This window comes from Ovis aries, chromosome 6 (genome assembly GCF_016772045.2).
Source record: "Ovis aries strain OAR_USU_Benz2616 breed Rambouillet chromosome 6, ARS-UI_Ramb_v3.0, whole genome shotgun sequence".
NCBI classification, from domain to species: domain Eukaryota; kingdom Metazoa; phylum Chordata; class Mammalia; order Artiodactyla; family Bovidae; genus Ovis; species Ovis aries.
The window spans coordinates 12,833,222-12,856,786 of NC_056059.1; the positions used below are offsets into that span (position 1 = coordinate 12,833,222).

Below are 23,565 nucleotides of genomic sequence, written 5' to 3' on the forward strand. Positions count from 1 at the left end.
TCTTAGCACGCCAACACATATGGTATTTTTGGGAAGCTGGTACAGCCCAGATTGCCTTTCATTGAGAAATACAACATGGTACAGAAAGTCCTGGTTTCTATGTTACATGTCATAATGCTCCCCAGAAGCTCAGGCTTATGAGCAAGATATGCAATATTAGCTTTGATATTTTATGTATTTAGAAATAGCAATACTTTGGCTAAAGAGTTGCCTCTTTTGCTCTCCTGGATGTTTGGGAATTATTTCTGTTCTATATTTTATTTGAGTTTAAGTAGTAATCCTGGTGGTGGTGCTCTTTGACTTAAAAGTTCCCTTAATTGCATATTATGCTAATCTGTGGATGAATAAGGTCCTTTTTATACCAGCAACATTACATTAAAAATAAGATTTGAGCTTTAAAATAAACGGCAGCACCACGACAAATTTTGAAGGGCGGATTCAAACATCTCAGGAAGATTACAAGTTGAAAGAGAACAGACCTCTGTGACCCTGAGGACATCACTTAGCTACTTATGGACTCTTCCTGTATTTGTACTCAGGGGAGTGTCCCCCTTACATTTGTCTCTGCTGATTGATGAAGTATCAGGCCATCAACACAAAGCCTGATACGTAGTAACTAATTAGTTAGCATTTGTCACTTCATTTGCCTAACCTCTACTTGAGGTACATTCCTGAATGGTATTAAAACAGAGCAAACACCAGACAACAATATTTACTTTCAGTTCAGTTCAGTCGCACTCAGTCGTGTCCGACCCTTTGCGACCCCATGAATCGCAGCACGCCAGGCCTCCCTGTCCATCACCAACTCCTGGAGTTCACTCAAACTCATGTCCATCGACTCGGTGATGCCATCCAGCCATCTCATCCTCTGTCGTCCCCTTCTCCTCCTGCCCTCAATCCCTCCCAGAATCAGGTCTTTTCCACTGAGTCATTCTTCGCATGAGGTGGCCAAAGTACTGGAGTTTCAGCTTCAACATCAATCCTTCCAATGAACACCCAGGACTGATCTCCTTTAGGATGGACTGGTTGGATCTCCTTGCAGTCCAAGGGACTCGCAAGAGTCTTCTCCAACACCATGGTTCAAAAGCATCAATTCTTCGGCGCTCAGCTTTCTTCACAGTCCGACTCTCACATCCATACATGACCACTGGAAAAACCATAGCCTTGACTAGACAGACCTTTGTTGGCAAACTAATGTCTCTGCTTTAGGATATGCTGTCTAGGTTGGTCATAACTTTTCTTCCAAGGAATAAGCATCTTTTAATTTCATGGCTGCAATCACCATCTGCCGTGATTTTGGAGCCCAGAAAAATAAAGTCTGACTCTGTTTCCACTGTTTCCCCATCTATTTCCCATGAAGTGACGGGACCGGATGCCATGATCTTTGTTTTCTGAATGTTGAGCTTTAAGCCAACTTTTTCACTCTCCACTTTCACTTTCATCAAGAGGCTTTTTAGTTCCTCTTCATTTTCTGCTGTAAGGGTGGTGTCATCTGCGTATCTGAGGTTATTGATATTTCTCCCAGCAGTCTTCATTCCAGCTTGTGTTTCTTCCAGTCCAGCGTTTCTCATGATGTACTCTGCATAGAAGTTAAATAAGGAGGGTGACAATATACAGCCTTAACATACTCCTTTTCCTATTTGGAACCAGTCTGTTGTTCCATGTCCAGTTCTAACTGTTGCTTCCTCACCTGCATACAGATTTCTCAAGAGGCAGGTCAGGTGGTCTGGTATTCCCATCTCTTTCAGAATTTTCCACAGTTTATTGTGATTCACACAGTCAAAGGCTTTGGAATAGTCAATAAAACAGAAATAGATGTTTTTCTGGAACTCTCTTGCTTCTTTGATGATCCAGCAGATGTTGGCAATTTGATTTCTGGTTCCTCTGCCTTTTCTAAAACCAGCTTGAACATCAGGAAGTTCATGGTTCACTTATTGCTGAAGCCTGGCTTGGAGAATTTTGAGCATTACTTTACTAGCATGTGAGATGAGTGCAATTGTGCGGTGGTTTGAACATTCTTTGGCATTGCCTTTCTTTGGGATTGGAATGAAAACTCACCTTTTCCAGTCCTGTGGCCACTGCTGAGTTTTCCAAATTTGCTGGCATAGTGAGTGCAGCACTTTCACAGCATCATCTTTCAGGATTTGAAATAGCTCAACTGGAATGCCATCACCTCTACTAGCTTTGTTCATAGTGATGCTTTCTAAGGCCCACTTGACTTCATATTCCAGGATGTCTGGCTCAGGTGAGTGATCACACCATCGTGATTATCTGGGTCGTGAAGATCTTTTCTGTACAGTTTTTCTGTGTATTCTTGCCACCTTTTCTTAATATCTTCTGCTTCTGTTAGGTCCAGACCATTTCTGTCCTTTATCGAGCCCATCTTTGCATGAAATGTTCTCTTGGTATCGCTAATTTTCTTGAAGAGATCTCTAGTCTTTCCCATTCTGATATTTTCCTCTGTTTCTTTGCACTGCTCACTGAGGAAGGCTTTCTTATCCCTCCTTGCGATTCTCTGCAACTCTGCATTACTTTATTACCTGGTTAAATTCTGGTGACTGAGGAGAATCAACGTCATACTTTGCAAGGAGGTCTACTTCAATTTTCCTGGGTCTCAGTAGATTATACACAGTAATAGCAGTTAGAATATGTACACCTTAGAAAGTCCTTTCGTATTTCATATTTAATTCACCTTGCTGCTCAGTGTGTAAAATTGAACATATTGTTATTTTCTTGTCCTAGAGATTAGAAAGATGTCACTTTCTAACTTGAAATGACTTGACGAAAGTGGAGACAGAACTTAAACTTGAGCCTCTGGGCTCTAAATTCTGTGTGATTTCATGACATTTTGTTGCCTTCTCACAAAAACAAATGTTCTTCCCTTTTATAGTAATGTGTTAGTGGACACTGGGCCACAAGAAAAATATGTCAAGCTACTCAAAACTTTTCTAGGTAACTCAAGAGGTTAGGTTCATAACTCTATAAAGCAGATAAGAAGACAGCATCTACTGCTGAGAGTTTTTCTTTAAAAAAAATCCAAAGATCTTTTATATGATTAAGATATTTCTTATATTTTAGGGTAAAGTGGACTTGGTTTGACTGAAGTTAATGTCGTTTTCCTTGAGTTCCTCTTCTGGCATCACTTATGAAGATTTTATCTAAATAAACTAATACCTCAGACAGTTTCATGCCTTTTTTCTAGCATATTACAAATATAGAATGTTAATGAATTGGTATTAAAATTGGGAAAATGTATTTAATGTACTTGAAAAAAACTCTAAAAAAGCATGTTAAAATATTTAAACAATTTATATTCATTCTCACAGGCAGTTTTGGAAGAAGTTCATATGTCTATATAGGAATTTGGAGGAAGTTCATACATCTATATAGGAATTTCATATAGTCAAAGCTATATTTTTCCAATAGTCATGTTTGGATATGAGAGTTGGACCATACAGAAGGCTGAGTGCCAGAGAATTGATGCTTTTGAATTGTGGTGCTGGAGAAGACTCTTGAGAATCTCTTAAGCTACAAGGAGATCAAACAAGTCAATCCTAAAGGAAATCAACCTTGAGTATTCATTGGAAGGACTGATGCTGAAGCTGAAGCTCCAATACTTTGGTCACCTGATATGAAGAGCTGTCTCATTGGAAAAGACACTAATGGTGGGAAAGATTGAAGGAAAAAGGAGAAAGGGGCAGTAGAAGATGAGATTGGTAAATAGCATCACCGACTCAATGCACATGAAATTGAGCAAACTCCAGGAGATGGTAAAGGACAGCAGTAGTCCGTGGGGTCACAGAGTCGGACATGACTTGGAGACTGAACAGCAATAAGAATAAGAATTTGGATGTTCTTTCTCTTTTAATATATGAAAACCCCAAATTATTTGTTCAAAAACTACTAGAAACATATCAAATAAAAGAATTCATAACGAAATATAAGACAAATAAGAAATGGAAGTATAAAATGTGAAGGTCTTATATACTAGGATAAAGGCATTTGGCTTGATTCCATATGTCAGCGCCAAAAACTATGTAAGGTCTGCTATTTTATCTTACCTATAAGTGAAACTGTTAAACTGCTATGGCTTCCTAATGCTAGAAGAAGACCCGAGTCTCCCAGATGAAAGACAACGGACTTCATGCACGCATGCTAAGTTGCATCAGCTGTGTCCAACTGTTTGCGACCTACGGACTGTAGCCTACCAGGCTCCTCTATCCATAGGATTTCCCAGGCAAGAATCCTGGAGTAGGTTGCCACGTCCTACTGAGGGGGTCTTCCCGACTCAGGAATTGAACCTGCATCTCCTGAGGCTCGTGCATTGCAGGTGGATTCTTTACTATTGAGACACAAGGGAAGCTCAGTGGACTTCATAGTTCACAGCAAAGAATCGGCTGGCTGTCAACATGTTGCCTACATCAGTTCCCTATGTCCCTTCCCAATCCCAAGGAAGTTACACAGAGGAACATGGATACCTGTGCATACCGTGGGTTGTGTTAAAGAAGAATTAACCTTCAGGGATTCACAGCTTTTAAACTAAAAATGAATAAGCCTACATTTTCTCTGAAGGAATGAGCTACCTAATCCCTTAAGGTTGCTCACTGTAAACACTACCCTGAGATATGCCCCAGATAAACAGCATTCAGTGTCTTTCATTCTTGTCACACCCAAAGGAATACATAGGGATGCTCAGGGTTATAGCAGATTGATTCCTAAAAGCAAGCAGCGCTCAATATTTTTTATGCCAAGAGATATACTTCCCTAAAGGACAAGAAATATTGCCATTGGTGACAATACTTCCTATGGTGGAAAGTCTTGGGAGGAGCAAGGAAATTCCTGCACCTTTTGCAAAAGTCTGCAGGTAATTTTTATATGACAACCACACTGATCTAAGCATTGGAAGCCATAGAAAGTTTGGGGGTGGAGGAGTACCATAAAAATATTTTTATTTTAGAAAGATGACTCAAGACAGCATAGAGATTGACCAGAGTGACGAGATGAAGAGAGAACCTAATTAAGCAGGGGCTTACGGCAACTATGGTAAGTGACCATACTGTGGGTTAATGCAAATTTGTGGATGTGGAAAATGAACCAGGAAAGGAGTGCTGGACTGAAGTAGGGGAGAAGACAAGGGTAGAAGCCTGTTGGAACTAGGTATTAGTAAGGAAATTGACTATGCTAAAGCCTTTCACTGTGTGGATCACAACAAACTGTGGGATATTCTTAAAAAATGGGAATATCAGACCACCTTACCTGCCTCCTGAGAAACCAGTACGCAGGACAAGAAGCAACAGTTAGAACCAAACATGGAACAACATACTGGTTCAAAACTGGGAAAGGAGTATGTCAAGCCTGTATATTATCACCCTTCTTATTTAACTTATTATATGCAGAGTACATCATGCAAAATGCTGGGTTGGATGAAGCACAAGCTGGAATCAAGATTTCCGGGAGAAATATAAACAACCTCAGATATGCAGATGATACCACTTTAATGACAGAAAGTGAAGAGGAACTAAAGAGTCTCTTGATGAAGATGAAAGAGGAGAGTGAAAAAGTTGGCTTATAACTCAACATTCAAAACACAAAGATCATGGCATCCAGTCCAATCACTTCATAGCAAATAGATGAGGAAAATATGGGAACAGTGTCAGATTTCTTTCTCTTGGGCTCCAAAACCAGTGCAGACGCTGACTGCAGCATGAAATTAAAAGATGCTCCTTGGAAGGATAGCTATGACAAACTTAGCGTATTAAAACGCAGAGACATCACTTTGCTGACAAAGGTCCATATAGTCAAAGCTATGGTTTTTCCAGTAGTTATGCATGCTTGCGAGAATTGGACCATAAAGAAGGCTGAATGCCAAAGAATTGATACTTTTGGAATGTAGTGCTGGAGAAGACTCTTGAGAGTCTCTTGGACAACAAGGAGATCAAATCAGTCGATCCTAAAGGAAATCAACCTTGCATATTCATTGAAAGGACTAATGCTGAAGCTGAAGCTCTAATACTTTGGCCACCTCATGAGAAGAGCGATTCACTTGAAAAGACCCTGATGCTGGGAAAGACTGAAGGCAGAAGGAGAAGAGGATGACAGAGGATGAGATGGCATCACCGACTCAATGGACATGAGTTTACGTAAACTCAGGGAGACAGTGACGGACAGAGAAGCCTAGCACGCTGCAATTTATGGGGTCACAAAGAGTCACACATGACTTCGCAACTGAACAACAAAAAGAAAATCAGCAGTTAGGAATTTGGGAGGAGAGCAAGTTTGAGTATGACAAGACACCGGATTCAGTTTTTGAGAAGTTGTATTTGAAAGATTCACTAATTTCAGGGGACTACAGAATGAACATAACTGCGCTAAATACACATCAGGATATATATATCAGTATATATCACGACATTCTATAGATGATTTAGAACTAGACAATGAAATTTATCTCCTGCTAGCTTATAATTAGGCAGGATTACTCATTTCCCAGTTAGCTCTGTCATGCACACACACACATCAGCAACATTTAGCACACTATAGCGAACACTGGCATTCACGAGACACTTTTATTCATGGCATTAAAATCTTACAGAAAACACAAAAGTCTCAACATCCCTGGGATCAAATAATATCCAGAATGTATAATACCATCTGAAGTCCTTAGCAAATGGATGTGATAAATGAATAATCCAAACACCTCATTTAAGCCAACAGTTTCAAACTCTTCTCACTCAAATCCATACTTTAAAAGTAATGGCAGAGTGGGGAGGGGTAAGTAGGTGCATAATTTTGATTTTATTCTTTTATTTCTCTATCCCAAGTTGTAATAATCAGTTACCCCCTGAATAAAAGGCTTACAGCAGACAAGAATAGAAGCCAGCATCTGGATAACTAGTTGATAATAAATGAGCAGTATTTCAGCTAAGGGCAGCCCAGATCATTTCATAGGCAAACCTGATGTTCAATCATTTTTGATCTATCTACTTTGCTGGTATTATTAGCTCTAGATACAAATGTCTGAGGCTTTAAAAGTTGGTAAGGAGGCAAAAATGAACTTTCATAATTCTGGACTGGTGCTATTTTAGTAAATTTAACAAAAGACAAAAACCCTGCTGGGCTTTTTGAGTGTATCTATAGGTAACAGGAGTGTCTTTGGCGTATAATACAGAGGCAGCTGCAGGGCGCTTACCTGGTTGCAGGTATTGATGTCTATGCCCCCCTTCAGATATTCCACGACTTTGTCTAAATTGCCTGCTCTGGCGGCACGGAGGAAGCTTGCATTGCTGTCAGACTGTGAGAAACAGAAAAGAGCTTCAGTGAGTTACTGATAAAGTGAGAACATATCAAAAACAAAGAAACAAGAATGTTTGCACCACACATCAGAAAAGCTTTGGCTGCAAAATAATTCAAACCTGAGTTTAAAACACTTAATAATAATTAATAGGACTAGTGAGCAACCTCACAACATTTCTAGAGAGCTAAGGACATTAATGTCAATGGGAATACATTCTGCCCTATTAAAGAATGTAAAAGAATCATTAAAATAAAAATAATTTTACTGCTTTATTCCAAATCTTTGGCTACATTTGAAGATGAATTTATACCCCCAAATCCACTGTTACCCATTCATTTTAGCTTCAGGAAGCTAGTGACTTTATACTGAGCCTAGTATGAAGCCAAAAAGGAATAAAAAACTGCAAAGAAATGAAAGGTTCTGGGTTTCTTCTTTCTTCCTTGACTGGTTTTCAGATGCATCTGAGGGAGAATACCGACTACGGGTCGCCTGGAAGTCATCTGTCCTTATGATAGGGGAAAAACAGAAAGTTGCAAGGATGCTTTGAGGAAAGCAGATAGTGCTAGCTGGCAGGTACAGACTGGGCCAATGCAAATTTTGTGATCCTAGTGATTTTGGAAGAACAAGATTAAATTTAAACCAGCTGACATAATACCAGATTCAAATCTCTTGGTAAAGATGATCAGTCCGAGTGGAAACGGCCTTCTAAGTCCTCATCTTGAGTCCATTCCTCTCAAAACCAGATCCTGAGAAAATCAACTGAATCCCCCCACCCCCACCAAAAAATATGTCCAAAGGAGGCTATTTCAGAGACGTAGCCACAGGCACCTTGCCTCTCTGACTTGCTGACAAAGTCTGATTTTCAAACCTTAACACAAGGATGATGATAAAACTTCATTAGGTTCCAAGATACTGGCCTCACTCTATAGATCTTATGGTGTAACATCTGACTAAAGAGGAAATGGGCTTCCCAGGTGGCGCTAGTGGTAAAGAACCCGCCTGCCAATGCAGGAGACATAAGAGATGTGGGTTCAATCCCTGGATCAGGAAGATCCCCTGGAGGAGGGCATGGCAACCCAGCCCAGTATTCATGTCTGGAGAATCCCCATGGACAGAGGAGACTGGCATGTTATGGTCCATAGCGTCGCAAAGAGTCAGACACGACTGAAGCGACTTAGCACACACACACACACACGCAAAGAGAAAACAGCAACCTACCTACAAGAGTAGATCCCTACGAAAAGGGACCTACTAGAAAGGGAGATGCAGGTGAGATGGCTCTTAATCCACCCTTCTCCCCAGTAGGCTACACTGCTGCCTCCTTCTCTCTCGAAAGGACTCGGCAAGGGCCCTTGGCATATTCCTGGACCTGTTTATTATGACCGGTGATGAAGTACACACATAGAAATGGAAGTGTTTCCTCTGGGAGTCTCAAATATGGAATTACTTGCAGACTGTTAAAATGATTTACACCGGGGAAGACTGAACACCCTAAGACAAAATTACCTCACATTTAAGCCAAATGCCACAATGCCATATATATTTACAAATTTGATAGATAATTTATGAGGAGTCAAAAGGTACGACTGAAATCTGCACGTCTGGACTGCATGCTCGGAGCCTTCAGAAACATATCCTGGTGTGACTAACATGGTGCTACCTTCCTCCTCCCCACTCTGCGCTTCACCCTTCCTGAAAGCTATGCTCATGGCAGGGTGCCCCCGGCATATCTGCAACGTTGCAGGGACTGAATGGTAACTCATTTTGAAATGCCTATGCTATGGAAGTATTTGGGATTTGCAGCAAATTCTAAATGCCAGGAAGATTTTCCTCCGTCAAGTTTCTTGCCCTAGCACTTAGAAGTGAAACATGATAATACTTTGCATTACGCTCGGTCAATATCCCACAAGAAACATTAGTTATTACAAAACAGCAATTAAATAACATTAGGTCACGAAAAGTATGACAGCATTATTTCCAATATCTAGGTTTTTAAAAATGAATCCACATGCTATATATATTCTTGGTCTTCCCAGGTAGTACTAGTGGTAAAGAATTCACCCAAAGATGCAGGTTCGACCCCTGGGTTGGGAAGATCCCCTGGAAGAGGGCATGGCAACCCACTCCAGTATTCTTGCCTGGAGAATCCCCATGGACAGCGGAGCCTGGCGGGCTACAAGAGTCCAACATGACTGAAGTGACTTAGTACGCACATATATTACATACTATATTAAAGATGATGCCTAGAAAGTACTTCCATCCGGTACACAAGGCTTCATAATTATAAGTAACATTTATGAATGTCAAGCACTTTCCAGGTGGTGCTGGTGGTAAAGAATCAACTTGCCAATGCAGGAGACGCAGGACACAGGTTCAATCCTTGGGTCTGGAAGATCCCCTGGAGTAAGAAGTGGCTTCCCCCTCCAGTATTCTTGCCTGGAAAATTCCATGGACAGAGGAGTCTGGCGGGCTACAGTCCAACGGGCCACAAAGAGTCAGACTGAGCACATGAATGTTTATGGTGGGTCAGGCACAGAGTTAAGAAGTCATATGCATTATATTGTGACTACAATAATACCAGGAGAAAGCAACTATTATTATGCTCATTTAATAGGTGAGGAGAGGTTTAGAAAATTTTTAAGGTCACAGAATTTTTCAGTGGAAGATCCAAGGTTTAACTCCTGTTTCTCAGTCTCGAAGCAGCAAGTCTTATCTGCTGTTCTGCCTCATCTGTGCAAAGTATCAAAGCAGATGTTACTGTAGCTACCTAAGCTCAGCTATAGGTTTAGTTTGTTTGTGATAACCTCAGTATGCCCTTGGTCTACCTATTTGCTCTGTAAATCCTGGCACTTGCTTGATAGAGTGCCTTAGCTAGAGAGAGAATTCTTGGCTGACAGCTCTAGCCTCAAATTTATCACCCATCTATGCACCTAGAAAAATGAAGAGTTGGCTTGAGATAAACTACTTAGAAACACATTCACTTCGGAATAAGGAAAGAGACAGTAAAGTACATTCTGCATTAAAAAGCCAGTTGACTGTCTTTCTCTACATGTCTAACATGATCAAACTCACAAACTATGATCAGGGTTCACTATCATCCCTGTTAAAATAAAAAAAATAAAGAAAGCCATGAAGTAGAGACAGAGGGTGTAGCTGACCCTGCAGGAATGAAGAAACACCCAAAGACACCCTGTGGAAGCTTGGGGGTGGGGGGTGCTATTGTTGGTCTGAAGGGACTTCAGGTGTCATGGAGGGGTACCTATTAGACCCTCTCAGAACCTTCTGTAGGGGCTGGGCATGACATTGAGGATTGCTTTTGCTGTTACATAATAACAAGTTTTAATAACTAATTTTCTCTTTTCTGAATCAAACTCCTAAAAAGTAAAGGCAAGTAAAAGATTTAAGGCCAGTCCCTGGAATTCTAGCAACAACAAAAAAATAGTTTCCAGGTTTTTAGACAGGTTAGAGCCAATGGAAAGGAAACACGTGAGCTATCCTGGCAAGGATCTCTTCAGCAGTTGAGTCACAGTAAATTTTGCTATAAGCTGTATTCTTCTAGAACCCCATTAAAGGATTTAGTTTCTCCAAAGTAAGAAAATGCATTAGAAACGCATTTTGCAAATGCAACTAAGTGTGTTATTATAAAATGCTTTCAGATCATGAGTTTCAAGAACAAACTTAAAATGAAACTTCAAAATGTATATGTAGATCCTGGCATTACTGAAGGTTAAAAGTATAGATTGGTACAGAAGTATATATTTTTCTCCTACTTCCAGATAAACACTTGCAAACCCTGTACTACAAAGAGGTCAATCTGTGATTAAAGCTCTTGACATAAGAGCTTAGGATAAACAGCTTTTAGTCTGGTTACCTTCAATCAACACAGAGATGAAAGAGGATTCCGGGACTCCTGGTGAGAGACGCAGCAATTTTTACCACGCTATGTTTCCCTCTGAGTATGACAAAAGTAAGAACTTAAAAATTAAAATTAGGTATTAGTAGTGGGAGAGGCATGCTTTCAAAACAGACTGTTGTCTCTTGGCTTGACCCAGGAGATTTCACGCACAAAAAGCACGAGAGAGAGAGAAGAAGGCAACAGCAATTCCTTTGAGAGCAAAGTCTGACATACAGACTAACTTTTTATGCTTTGTTGCTGTCTGTCCCTAGAACTCTGGATCCTAAAACCAACTGTGCTTATGCCTATATAAAGTCTGACTCTGAACAAGGCATTCAAATGCTGAGCTCCACTTATTTTAATCCGCAACAGATGGATGTCATTAAAACTTGTCCCGAGTGTGGCATCTCAAGCCGAGAAAGAAAAATTTCCTCTTCAATTCTTCTTGACACAGTTCTGTACGTTTTTTGATCCAAATGTTAGAAAAACAATACTTTCTCAGCATCCAGCAGAGCGGACATGAAAGGCAAGGAGGAATGTGCGTCCACAGAGCCGCGTTTCGGCCTGAAGGAGTGCTTCCCCAAAAGATCCAGGGGCTCACTCACAGGGGTCCTTGAGTTTGCTCCAAGATTTTGCAAAACGTCTATGCCTACAGTTCAATAATAGCCTAACACGGAGAATATAAGCATGTTCCAGGTCTTCTGGATGGCTACCCTTTTACTGAATACAGCCATCTATCTTCGGTATGTGACTTTGTGTTTATAACTCAATGCATAACAGGTGAAGGGGAGACGGAATACAGACAGATGCACAATATGCAAAATATTTTGCCTTAGAACTGAGACGCGTCAGAGAATCTGGCCATCATGCACGGCAGGATGCACTGAAGAACCTGAGCACAGCACGCAGTAGCACATCAGTGTTCGTACAGTCACTGAGTCGTGTCCGACTCTTGGGACCCCATGGACTGTAGCCCGCCAGGCTCCTCTGTCCATGGGATTCTCCAGGCAAGAGTACTGGAGTGGGCTGCCATTTCCTTCTCCAGGGGATCTTCCTAATTCAGCGATTGAACCTGCGTCTCCTGCATTACAGGAAGATTCTTTACTAACTAAGCTGCAGACCCTGCATACTAATAGGGACTTCCTTGGCAGTTCAGTGGCTAAGACTCCAAACTTCCTCTGTGGAGGGAGCAGGTTTGATCCTTGCCCAGGAAACTAAGGTCCCACATGTTGCACAGAGAGGCAAAAAAAAAAAAAAAAAAAAAAAAAACCCACTAATAAAAAAATAAAGTTACAAATAATAGGCTCAGATGCTATCTCTGAGTGGTCCAACTTGCCTTGACTATTGGCAGTAAGCATAATAGAAAATCCAGAGTGAAATGTTTTTCAGTTCCTAACTGCAGTGTTATTGGCTTAGGTACATATCTTTAGCACAATACTAATTCCATCACCAAGTAAATGAAGAGAGTTTTAAATGATTATCAAATAGCATGCCTTTAAAACTGGTTTCCCAGGTGGCTCAGATGGTAAAGTGTCTGCCTGCAATGTTGAACCTAGGTTCGATCCCCGGGTTGGGAAGATACCCTGGAGAAGGAAATGGCAACCCACTCCAGTACTTTTGCCTGGAAATTCCAAAGAGTTGGACATGACTGAGCGACTTCACTTTCACTTTCAATATTGGCATGGGAGAAGTTCTCTGATAGCTTTATGTTTTTATTCTGAAGTAGGAAACAAAAGTTTAAATGTATTAATAATGGTTGCATGACATGCTTCTAAAAATGTATGCTCTGTATTTTTATTTAGGGCAAATTCAGGAATACATTATAGAAATACAAGGTTAAATCTTTTTACTATTAAACCAACATCTGTGATTAGTTTTACACAGTTCTGTCCATTCTATTACACTGGCGCTATTTTTTTTTTTTTTTTAATAATACTAGTTTTGTAGTTCTGTTCATGTTTAATTTGTACAACTTTCATTTTAGTAATGGTCTAAGAGTTTAAGGAGTTTTATGTAGTTTGATTTTTACATTTAAATTACCACTAAAGGGAATTCTGCGGCAGTCCAAGGGTTAGGACTCCAAGCTCTCATAGGCCAAGGGCCCATGCTTAATCCCTGCTCAGAGTGCTAAACTCCTGCAATCCACATGGTGAGGCCCCCAAAAATGTTTTTAATAAAAAATTAATTATTAGTCTAATAAACATAATACTAGAGGTTACAAACTATTTTCATACTCCAAAGAGAGGAATATATTATTAATATTTGAGACGCTCACATCCTCTAGGATGAATTAGCCACCAGCCTCAACTAACCTAGCAAGTGACACTGGGTACCTCCCCTTAGTCTGTGGCTTATCCTGTACCCTCCACAAATATTTTCCAACCAATTAACCATAAGAAAGCACATTTTTCATGTGAAACTTAGGGAATTTGCTTATTTTCTTAGGATACAGTTATTCTTTAAAAAAAAAAAAAAAAGGGGTCATTTACCTGCCTACCCGGAGATCTACATTTTTACAGTAATACAAAATAAACAAAATATATTAAAATCACTTGAGGGGAAAAATCTTAATATGAACATAATAAAATAAGGGACATTTCTATAATTCCTTAGGTCTTTTCTTAGGAATGTTAAAACTATGTCCAGCAAATCACAAGTTGTATGATCTTGAGTCTTCGTGGGTCTCAATTTCCTTATCAAAAAAATAAAGGTACTTTATAGAATTGCTGTAAGAATGAAATATGATTTAAAGTGCTTAGGGCACAGTAGACACTGACTGAGCTTTTCTTAATTGCAGTTTATCTTGTAAATTATAAAGGCAAGACAACAATGGCAAATCAAAGGATAGAGGCATATGTATTATCTGCTTTAAATAAGAAGGTGCTGCTAGAAGACCAGAGTATTTGAAAATATCCTGCTAACTGTTAAAGTGTCCTAACTGTTAAAGCGTCCTAACTGTTAAAGTGAGTGTTAAAACCCCACTTACTTTCAATTTAGCTGGCCACTAATAACAAAAATTACGATAAAACCTAAGTTTGTACACTGCAGCTCAAACTACATTTTTAGTGTCATTTTAACAGGTCTTTACACTGCAACTAAATGGAAAATGCTGAAGGAGCTCTGATCTTCAGAAAGAATTAACATACCCTCTCGAAAGGTTGTTTTTACTTCAGTGACATATGTTTTAAGAATTGTAGTTCCGATACAGGTGGTTCTATTTTTACTTTTAAAACAATACTTAAAATAATTAATGATTAACACATAAAATTGAGAATTGTATCAAAACAATATCTAACCTTAATTAAACAAATAAATTGCACCTGAATATTTCAAGCAAATACCTATTTGATATGCAAGATCATTTGAAATTACTTTTACATAAAGACAAAGATTTTTTTCCTTAACTTCATATGACATTTTGACATTGATTCGCACTAGCACACTAAATAAATCTTTTCATTATCAATGTTTCCCCTGAGATTATTATCCATGAGAAGAATTGCCTATAGGATACCACAGGATACCATCTTTAAAAAGATGGTGACACTGAAAAATTAGTTGTTTCTAACTTACACAATGGTGACAAAACCACTGAAGAGTAAATAGATAAAAAAATTAGTATTCAAAAGCAATATCTTTTTTTTTTTTTACTGTGGAGGCAGTTTTTCTAATGCAGATTATTCATATTATGCAGGGCGCTAGAGGTAAAGAAACCAGCAGCAAATGAAGGAGACCAAGAGACCAAGAGAGGGAACCCTGAGTCGGGAAAATCCTCTGGAGTAGGAAATGGCAACCTGCTTCAGAATTCTTGCCTGGAAAAATTCCATGGACAAAGGAGCCTGGCGGGCTACCATCCATAGGGTGGCAGAGTCAGACACAACTGAGTGACCTGCTCTTTTACTTTCAAGGTGCCACACAGGCAAGAAAGAAACAATGCAGATTACTAAGTACGCATGGCTATGTCCTTGAACTCAAACTGTGATGCTGAGTCAAATTCTAGAGCATCTTTTTATTATACTATTCTAATAGCATCCTCTGGTCTTCAAAAATATTTAACATGAATCCAGGAAGACTGGATATGGCTCAAAGATCTTGATTGTTAAGTCTTCTAGGATAAATAGAAGTAAGTTGTTAGAGATAATTTTATACCTTAAAAAAATTTCTGCATCACATTTTTGAACACTGAGTCAAAATACTAACAATGTAACAATATCTTTCCTCAGTAAATTAAAAATATGGCAAGAACACACAACTAATAGGAACAAAAACCTTAAATCAAAAAAATAATTGTACATTTGATTGATAACTATTTATACTTCAGATTCCCTGTGATTTATACACAGATATATCCATTTAAAAATAATTATTAAACAGAAGAAGTATGAATTCCTCAGTTAGTATATCCTCAGACAGTAGAAGTCTGACTTGAAAAGTAACTCTGTTTTGCTGACATGAGGTTGGTTTAATAAAAATTACAAATGAGACATACTGAAACCTTAACTAAAACAGAAACTATTACAAAGAAAAGGTAGAAACTTTCTTAAGTGTTTATAAGTTTCAGTTTTCTACTGAACATTATCATAAACTGAAAATTAAAGCAACTTCTCCTAAGTCAGGAAAATCAACAGATTTTGATTATTTGTATTCTAGCTATATGTTCTGCCTATGACTCCAAAACGCCTACAGAACTCAGAAATTCTGTCACAAAGTACATGTCAATTTTTTTTCTGTATTTAAATGGGAAGATAGTAATGGCTCCACCACAATACTTACAAATCAAAGGAAATCAGAAAAAGGGAAATATTTTGCCATACCTGTAAGTCAGACATTAGATTAAATAGTTTCAGGTTCATCTTACAATTTTAAATTTTAGAACACTGCAACTGAATGCTTCAGATTTTTCCAAGGGATAAGAAACTCTGTGAAAGTGTGAAAGTATGGAAGTGATAGTCGCTCAGTCATGTCTGACTCTGCAGACCCCATGAACTGTAGCCCACCAAGCTCCTCTGTCCATGGGGATTCTCCAGGCCAGAATACTGGAGTAGGTAGCCCTTCCCTTCTCCAGGGGATCTTCCCATCCCAGAGAAGGAACCTAGGTCTCCTGCACTGCAGGGGGATTCTTTACTGTCTGAGCCACCAGGAAAGCTCTTTGGGAGGTTTCAAATACACAAACAGATTAAAGGTAGTACTACAGTCAGTGAGCTAAGCACCTTAATAATTGCTTTAAACTGTTGATCTAGAGTTACTATTCCTCCCTAAAGAGCATATCGTACTGGGAAAAAAATGGCACATGGTCAGGAGATTGTGACCCCCACTTTCAACCATTCAGGTTCCTCTTGGTGTAGGAGTATCCCGTCACATTACGCTTCATGCCATACACCACCCCTCACAGGACTACCTGAACTGATGGATTTGAAAAGTTCTGCTCTATTTATTTATGTTCAGAACGCTAACAAGGCAAAGGCCAGCAAAAATATTCTACATATCTTATATTACAGAATATTAGTTCCTCCATAATATTCGCTAATCTTTTCAATAGCCGACGTATAATGGAAATCTGCATTTCACATGCCAACAACAAAATTAATGAAAACTCACATTCCATATGCATGCATTAATATTTGATATTTGGCTTTCTCTTTCTGATTTCTGGAAAAATAGCACTGGTGAACCTATTTACTGAGAAGAAATCAAGACAAACAAAGCAAACAGTCTGGTAGAAACACTGGAGGAAGGAGGGGGTAGGGCAAATTGCGAAAATGGCATGGACATATATACATGCTCGTGTGTAACGTAAGTAACTAGTGGGGAACTGCTGCACAACACAGGGGCCCCAGCCTGGCACGCCCACAACCTAGAGGGGTTGAATGGGGGGGGGGGGGGGCCGCGGGGGTGTGGCGGGCCGGGCTGAGGCTTACCAGGGAGGAAATGCAAGTCAGAAGTCGCTCAGTCGTGTCCGACTCTTTGCAACCCCATGGACTGTAGCCTATTAGCCTCCTCTATCCATGGAATTTTCCAGGCAAGAGTACTGGAGTGGGTTGCCATTTCCTGCTCCAGGGGATCTTCCCGACTCAGGGATTGAACCCGGGTCTCCTGTATTGCACGCAGAAGCTTTACCATCTGAGCCGCCAAGGAAGCCCCTTATGAGGGAGGGGATATATATAAATATGCCTGATTTGTGCTGATGTATGGCTGAGACCACTACAACACTGTAAAGCAATTATCCTCCAATTAAAAAAAAAAAAATGAAAACCTAGAGTTCCACGATAGAAATTTAATAGCACACACCACATCTGTATAGGACTGAATTCTAAACAGTTCTCTACTATTGCTTTGGGATCTCCAACCAGTATTAATTGAAAGTAAAACATTGAAAACATTTTTTTTAAACAATCTGTATCCCAAGCCTAATATCTTTCCTAATTTTCAATGAGCTGGACATCTCCGTAAAAATGTTCTGCCAGCATCTTAAACTTAAATGAACATGGGCCAAAGCATGGAAGAGATGTTCAAGCCTTCTGTCATATACACAAATCCCCAAAGGAATTTCCCTTTGCCCAGCACTGTCCATAAGAGTAGGTTTCATAAATGAATAATAACCTACCATAATAACACTCCAGTCAGAAGAAAAAAGACAGAGCTTTCGATATAATTTGGTAACAATTGTTTATTTAATTCTTTCTTTAAGAAATATTCTCTACACAAAACTCTTCTCATTCCCTGACTAATCCATGTGTTAAAATATTACAGAGCCTTTGGGAGGAAAGGTATATTAGAGTTTATCCCACTGCCATACTCAAGGATCAAGATAAATGAACCTGAATTAGGTTTTAGTCTCCCTGAAAGCCTTTAGAACTGTCGTGACAGGAAAAAAAATAAACCCAACCAAGTGAAAATGTCTTTCATCAATTCTTTATTATGCTGGGCATCCTACAGTGTTAATTTACTATTGCCCCCTTGAGGTAGGCACTGAATTTCTATCCCCATTGGTCTGATTATTCATCTTTAGACCATCTGTTCTGAAGCAGACATCACTCAGTCAAAAGCAGCTTCGGGACACAGCACAAAGGAGGCACTGACCGCACCCCCACACACTGTACACACGAAAGAGCTGGTTGCTCCTCTAGCACTGAATTATTCAAGACTGAACAAGAAAATACATTCTTCCCAGGAAAGCTTCACAGTGGCTTACCTTAAAATATGACCACTATTTTAAAAGCACTTGCATATATTTTTTGATTCTTACATTGTTAATTTTAGTGTGGCCCTCCTAAAACTCACATGGAGATACAGAAGAGTTTTCTGTTTACAACAGTCCAGTGTATATCTGTAATTGTCAGTCAGACTGATTTTCTAGAACAGTATCACTTATTTACAGCTTACCAACCACACACAGTGATAACCTGACTCTACTTGTTTAAAATGTAACTCTGGACTCATTTCCCATTTATAGGAAATCATTTTCCATATAAGACCTTAGAGAAAAGGCATCAAAACTGAGTAACTCAATTTTTTAATTTTACTTTTTTGAGTACATATGTTATATAATATTAATATCTACTCCAGAATAAAATAGGAATTTGAATTCATTACTTTCTAGTATCATTTTTGTCCCAAGATGATATTTTAATTTTATGGGAATAACAGACCTAAGAACTCTATTTGTGCCACTCTTAGCATTTCTATTTTTTTAGAAATCTTTCTAATTACTGGGTGTCAGGAATTTCAGCATTATAATTATGTTGCTTATTGGAAATAATTTGAGTCACTAGTCCCTTTGGTTAAACTGTTCTTAAGTTTATTGTTCTCTACAAAATGGCAAAAGTCAGTCCTTCTAATGTGCATATAATTTTTGAGAAGTTGTTTATTCAACCCATTCTCCAAAGCATGTGGGTCCCAAAGGAGGATACAGTTTTCAGACTCTTCTGTACATTTGTGATGATCTACACGGAAAGCAAAATTCCAATTCTCAAAAAGTCTGCATTATGCTATGGGGAGGGAGGTGGGAGGGGGTTCATGTTTGGGAAAGCATGTAAGAATTAAAGATTTTAAAATTTAAAAAATAAAAAAATAAAAAAAAATAAAAATAAAAAAAAATAAACACACTAAAGTAGATTAGCACCCTTAAAAAAAATAAATAAAAAATAAATATAACATACAAAATCATTTTTCACACTCATTTCTTGACTCTGTGCTGGCCCAGTGGTGCACAGTTGAAAGTCAACAAAACTTTAAAGTTAAATTAAAAATACCTAAAGGATACACAATATGTGTACTGTATAAGAAGGAAATCGTTTCCCAGTTTGACTCATTTTATTAACTTGATTCAATTACTGAAAAGATATAAATGTGTACATACTAGAAAAATCAAAGCTTCAGTTTGAAAAAAGTGAAAACAAATTAGTCTAAAAACAGATTATTTTGATAATAAAATATATATATAGGATGGACAAACAACAAGGTCTAACTGCATAGCACAGGGAATTATAGTCAGTATTCTTTAATAAATCATAATAGAAAGAATATGAAAAAGAATATATATATGTGTGTGAATCACTTTTTTTGTACACCAGAGACTAACAAAACTGTCAATCAACTATGCTTTAATAAAAAAATTTTTTAATAGTTAAAAGAATTTAATCAGTTCTTTATAAGAAGTTATTTAGTTGAGAATAAGACAATTCTGAGGCCCAGCAGTGTGTTAAATGCAAAGAATTAAATGCAGAAAAAATAAACATGATCTATCCCCTCAAAGGCTTCCCAGGTAGCTCAGTGGTAAAGAATCTGCCTGCCAAAGCAGGAGACACAAGAGACTTGGGTTCTATCCCTGGGTCAGGAAGATTCCCTGGAGTAAGAAATGGCAACCCACTGCAGTACTCTGTCTGGAAAATTCCATGGAGATAGGAGCCTGACAGGCTACAGTCCATGGGGTAACAAAGACTGAGTGACTGAACACACATACATCCCCTCAAAAGATTTTAAGATCTGCATTTAGAAATTATCTTTTAGCTGCAACACAGTCCATGAATCAGATAGAAGCGGGCAAAAATGGATCCATGGATATCCATTTAGAAACAGTAGTCCAAGCAATAAATGCTTGTGTGTTTTACAATATATTTTACATTTGGAACATAATAGGAATAGCAACACAGTATTTTACACAGTTCCTGGTGATAAGTTAGGTGAAAGACACAGCGGGCATAGGACTAGCAAGTGAAATGTCATAGTGGTAGGGAAGAAGACAGTAGGCAGGAAACTATGAGCAATGCAGTGTGGTGAATCATAAAGTTGGAAATGACAAAGAAGTTAAAATTCTCAACGTAAGGCAGGGCCCCAGCCTATGAATGTTCTTCCATGCTATAAGAAGAAGACTGAATATTACCCTTTAGGTGAAAGGGCAGGAACTGCCAAGATCAGAATGCTGTCCTCAAAATAATCACTGGAGTCACATATGGAGGGTGAGTTAGAGGTAAAGGGAATGAAGTCTGTAAGACAGTTTGGATACTATTGCAATGGTCCTAGTGAGCAACGTTTCAGGGACAGCAATGTGAAAAAAGGAAGTGATCTGTCATACATGCAGGGGAAAGAAGTTATACAACTTGGGGGAACTGAACTTAAGGATTTATAGGAAAGAAGAAATTAAGGAAAGCTTGGAAACATCTAGCTGTGGTACATAATGAGCAATAATACTAATCAAGATCAGAAAATTGGGGAAACAATACCTAAAATTGGAGAGAACACAATAGTGTGGTTTTGGTCTAATGAAGGCTGATGTGCTATCCCAGCATGGCAGTGTGTTCAAAATGCAAGACTGAAAGGTCTAGGAGAGTGTGTGGACTATAGACAGAGGCCACAGTGTAACCTCTGGGACATGGTCTGGGGTTTTTTGCAGTGATACTGGATTTGTCTTCACTCCTTACCATTTCTCTGTCAATAAGCCTCCTCAGAATAGGAAAGCACTTCTTGTGTTGCCTGTGGAAGCAAATACTGCTGACCTATCAACATCTTCCATGAATGCCAGGAAGTGCTGATAAAATAAAAATTACAATGTATACGTATACTTCAGTATACATGTATATGCATATACCAGTGAGACTAAAACAGAAATCTGTACGGGAGGTTTCTCGTGAGCTTAGAATACTAATAGCATGCAGCTGACGTTTCCCCATAAGACCAGGGCATAACTGAAGTACCGCTTTATCCACAATGGATGTGACCTGCTGTAACTTTCTAAATTTACCCTTGTGCTATGTATGAACTATAAATGTCTAGAATGGCTCCAGCTATTCAGTTCTAATTCTATGAAAGGTAAAGAGATTCCTTAACTTTACACTCAAATATAAAAAAGGCATGGAAAAGTGGCTTTAAAAAGAAATGTGTTTAATTAATTATAGTACCTGACATATGGCAGTGGGAAAGGACTAGCAAATCAAGTATCTGTAGCTTGCACTGCCTTAAAAAAAAATTTAGCTTATACTACAAAATCTCTGTTGGAAATCAGTCAATAAAAACCCCTCCAGTTATTATTGCATTTCACAGAATATCTGAACTTCTTCTGAGGCAGCTTTCAAAACAAATTCTTGATTTGTTGGGGTAAAAGTATTGGCATCAACTCCAAAGAGAATTTTGAAAAGTAAGGGATCTCCTAATTTAAACATAACTAAAAACAAAAGTAGGGTTAATTCATCTCATGAAACTAAGCTTTAGTTCAGATGCTCAAGACCGTTTTTTAAAAATTAAGCTTAAGCCAGGTTTAATGAGAAATGGAGAATTCTCTATTAGTTGTTTTTTATTCTTTGACTTCTACAGTTCAGTTCAGTTCAGTTGCTCAGTCATGCCCCACTCTTTGCGATCCCACGGACTGTAGCATGCCAGGCTTCCCTGTCCATCACCAACTCCCAGAGTTTACTCAAACTCATGTCCACTGAGTTGGTGATGCCATCCAACTATCTCATCCTCTGTTGTCCCCTTCTCCTCCCGCCTTCAATTTTCTACAAGAATTTGTATTAAGTGGATCCTGTGGGTCTATTTCCAGAGGCTTGGGAAAACATCTTCACAATACCCTCCCAACCCACCCTTCTCGCCTCAAGTCTGACCAAGTTCCACTACTCTGGGGTTCCATAACACCCTGAGACTCATTCAGTCATTCATAAACACTTGTTGACTACTAGTGATAAAAACAACACTGCACCAAATGTTGTGAATGGCTACAGCAGGATCCCCAAATATACGCTGACACATCTCTCTCCCAAACTAGCCTGACCCTCCAGGATAGATGAGGCCATCACTTATTCATCTTGGGTGTCTCCACGGCCCAGCACAGGGTTTAACAGAGAGTAGATCAATAAACCTTTGTGGAAATAAGATAAAATGAAGGAAGAAGTTCAACAAAGTGAAACTGGCCAAATAGACACATGAAACAGCATTGGACACTATGAATTAAACTAATGAAATTTTGGTGAATCAAGTACATTTTCACAGACTTACTAAATTTTAAAACTTGGTTTAAAGTCAACATGTATACACTGTCATGTGTAAAATGGATAGCTAGTGGCAAACTGCCATATAACACACACTATATAACAGCCTGGCACTCTGTGAAAGCCTAGAGGGATGGGATGGGGGCAGGGGAGGGAGGCTAAAGAAGAAGAGATTATATATGTAATTATGACTGGTTATTGTTGTATGGCAGAAACCAACACAATACCGTAAAGCAGTTTTCCTCCAATTAAAAAATAAATTAAAAACTAAAATCCTGATCAGCAACATTTATACTTGTTATATTATTTCACCTTTATAATTCTATTAGATAACCACAATAAAACCAAATCTTGCCTAACTCTTCCTAAGGGTATGTGAATATAGAGTAATGGGGTCAGGATGCCCTCCAACTATGGGACTTCCCCAGTGACTCAGCAGTAAAGAAGCTGCCTGATATTCAGAAGACGCAATGTCGATCCCTGGGTTGGGAAGACCCCCTGGAGGAGGACATGGCAGCCCACTCCAGTATTCCTGCCTGGAGAATCCCGTGGACAGAGGAGCCTGGCGGGGTACAGCCTACTGTCCATAGGGTCGCAAAGAGTCCGACACAACTAAAGCTCCTTAGCACGCATGCGGGCCCTCCATCTGTATCATTATTATCTTACAGCTGAAATCATGGGAAAACTTAACAGCGGAATTGGTTACATAGGCCATGGACTCAACATTCTCTGAGCTTAATTAGTTTAACAGATAACTGCCAACTATGACATTAGTAAAGAAATTAAACACAGAAAGAAAAAGTATTTTACTGATATTGACTACATAGAACTATTAGTATCCTGTTTCTCAGAAATAATAAACTATAATTTTATTATTATAAAATTGTATTATTGCT

General features: G+C 38.9%; 1 protein-coding gene across 50 annotated transcripts in view; it reads right to left on the minus strand.

Moving 5' to 3' along the window:
• ANK2 (ankyrin 2) overlaps nt 1–23,565 on the minus strand; it is a 699,107-nt gene that overhangs the window by 210,779 nt on the left and 464,763 nt on the right. For all 50 annotated transcript variants that reach the window (XM_060416741.1, XM_060416751.1, XM_060416762.1 and 47 more), the window contains one exon: nt 7,190–7,291. In XM_060416741.1, coding sequence (XP_060272724.1) covers nt 7,190–7,291 — 102 coding nt within the window. The remainder of the gene's footprint in view (nt 1–7,189; nt 7,292–23,565) is intronic.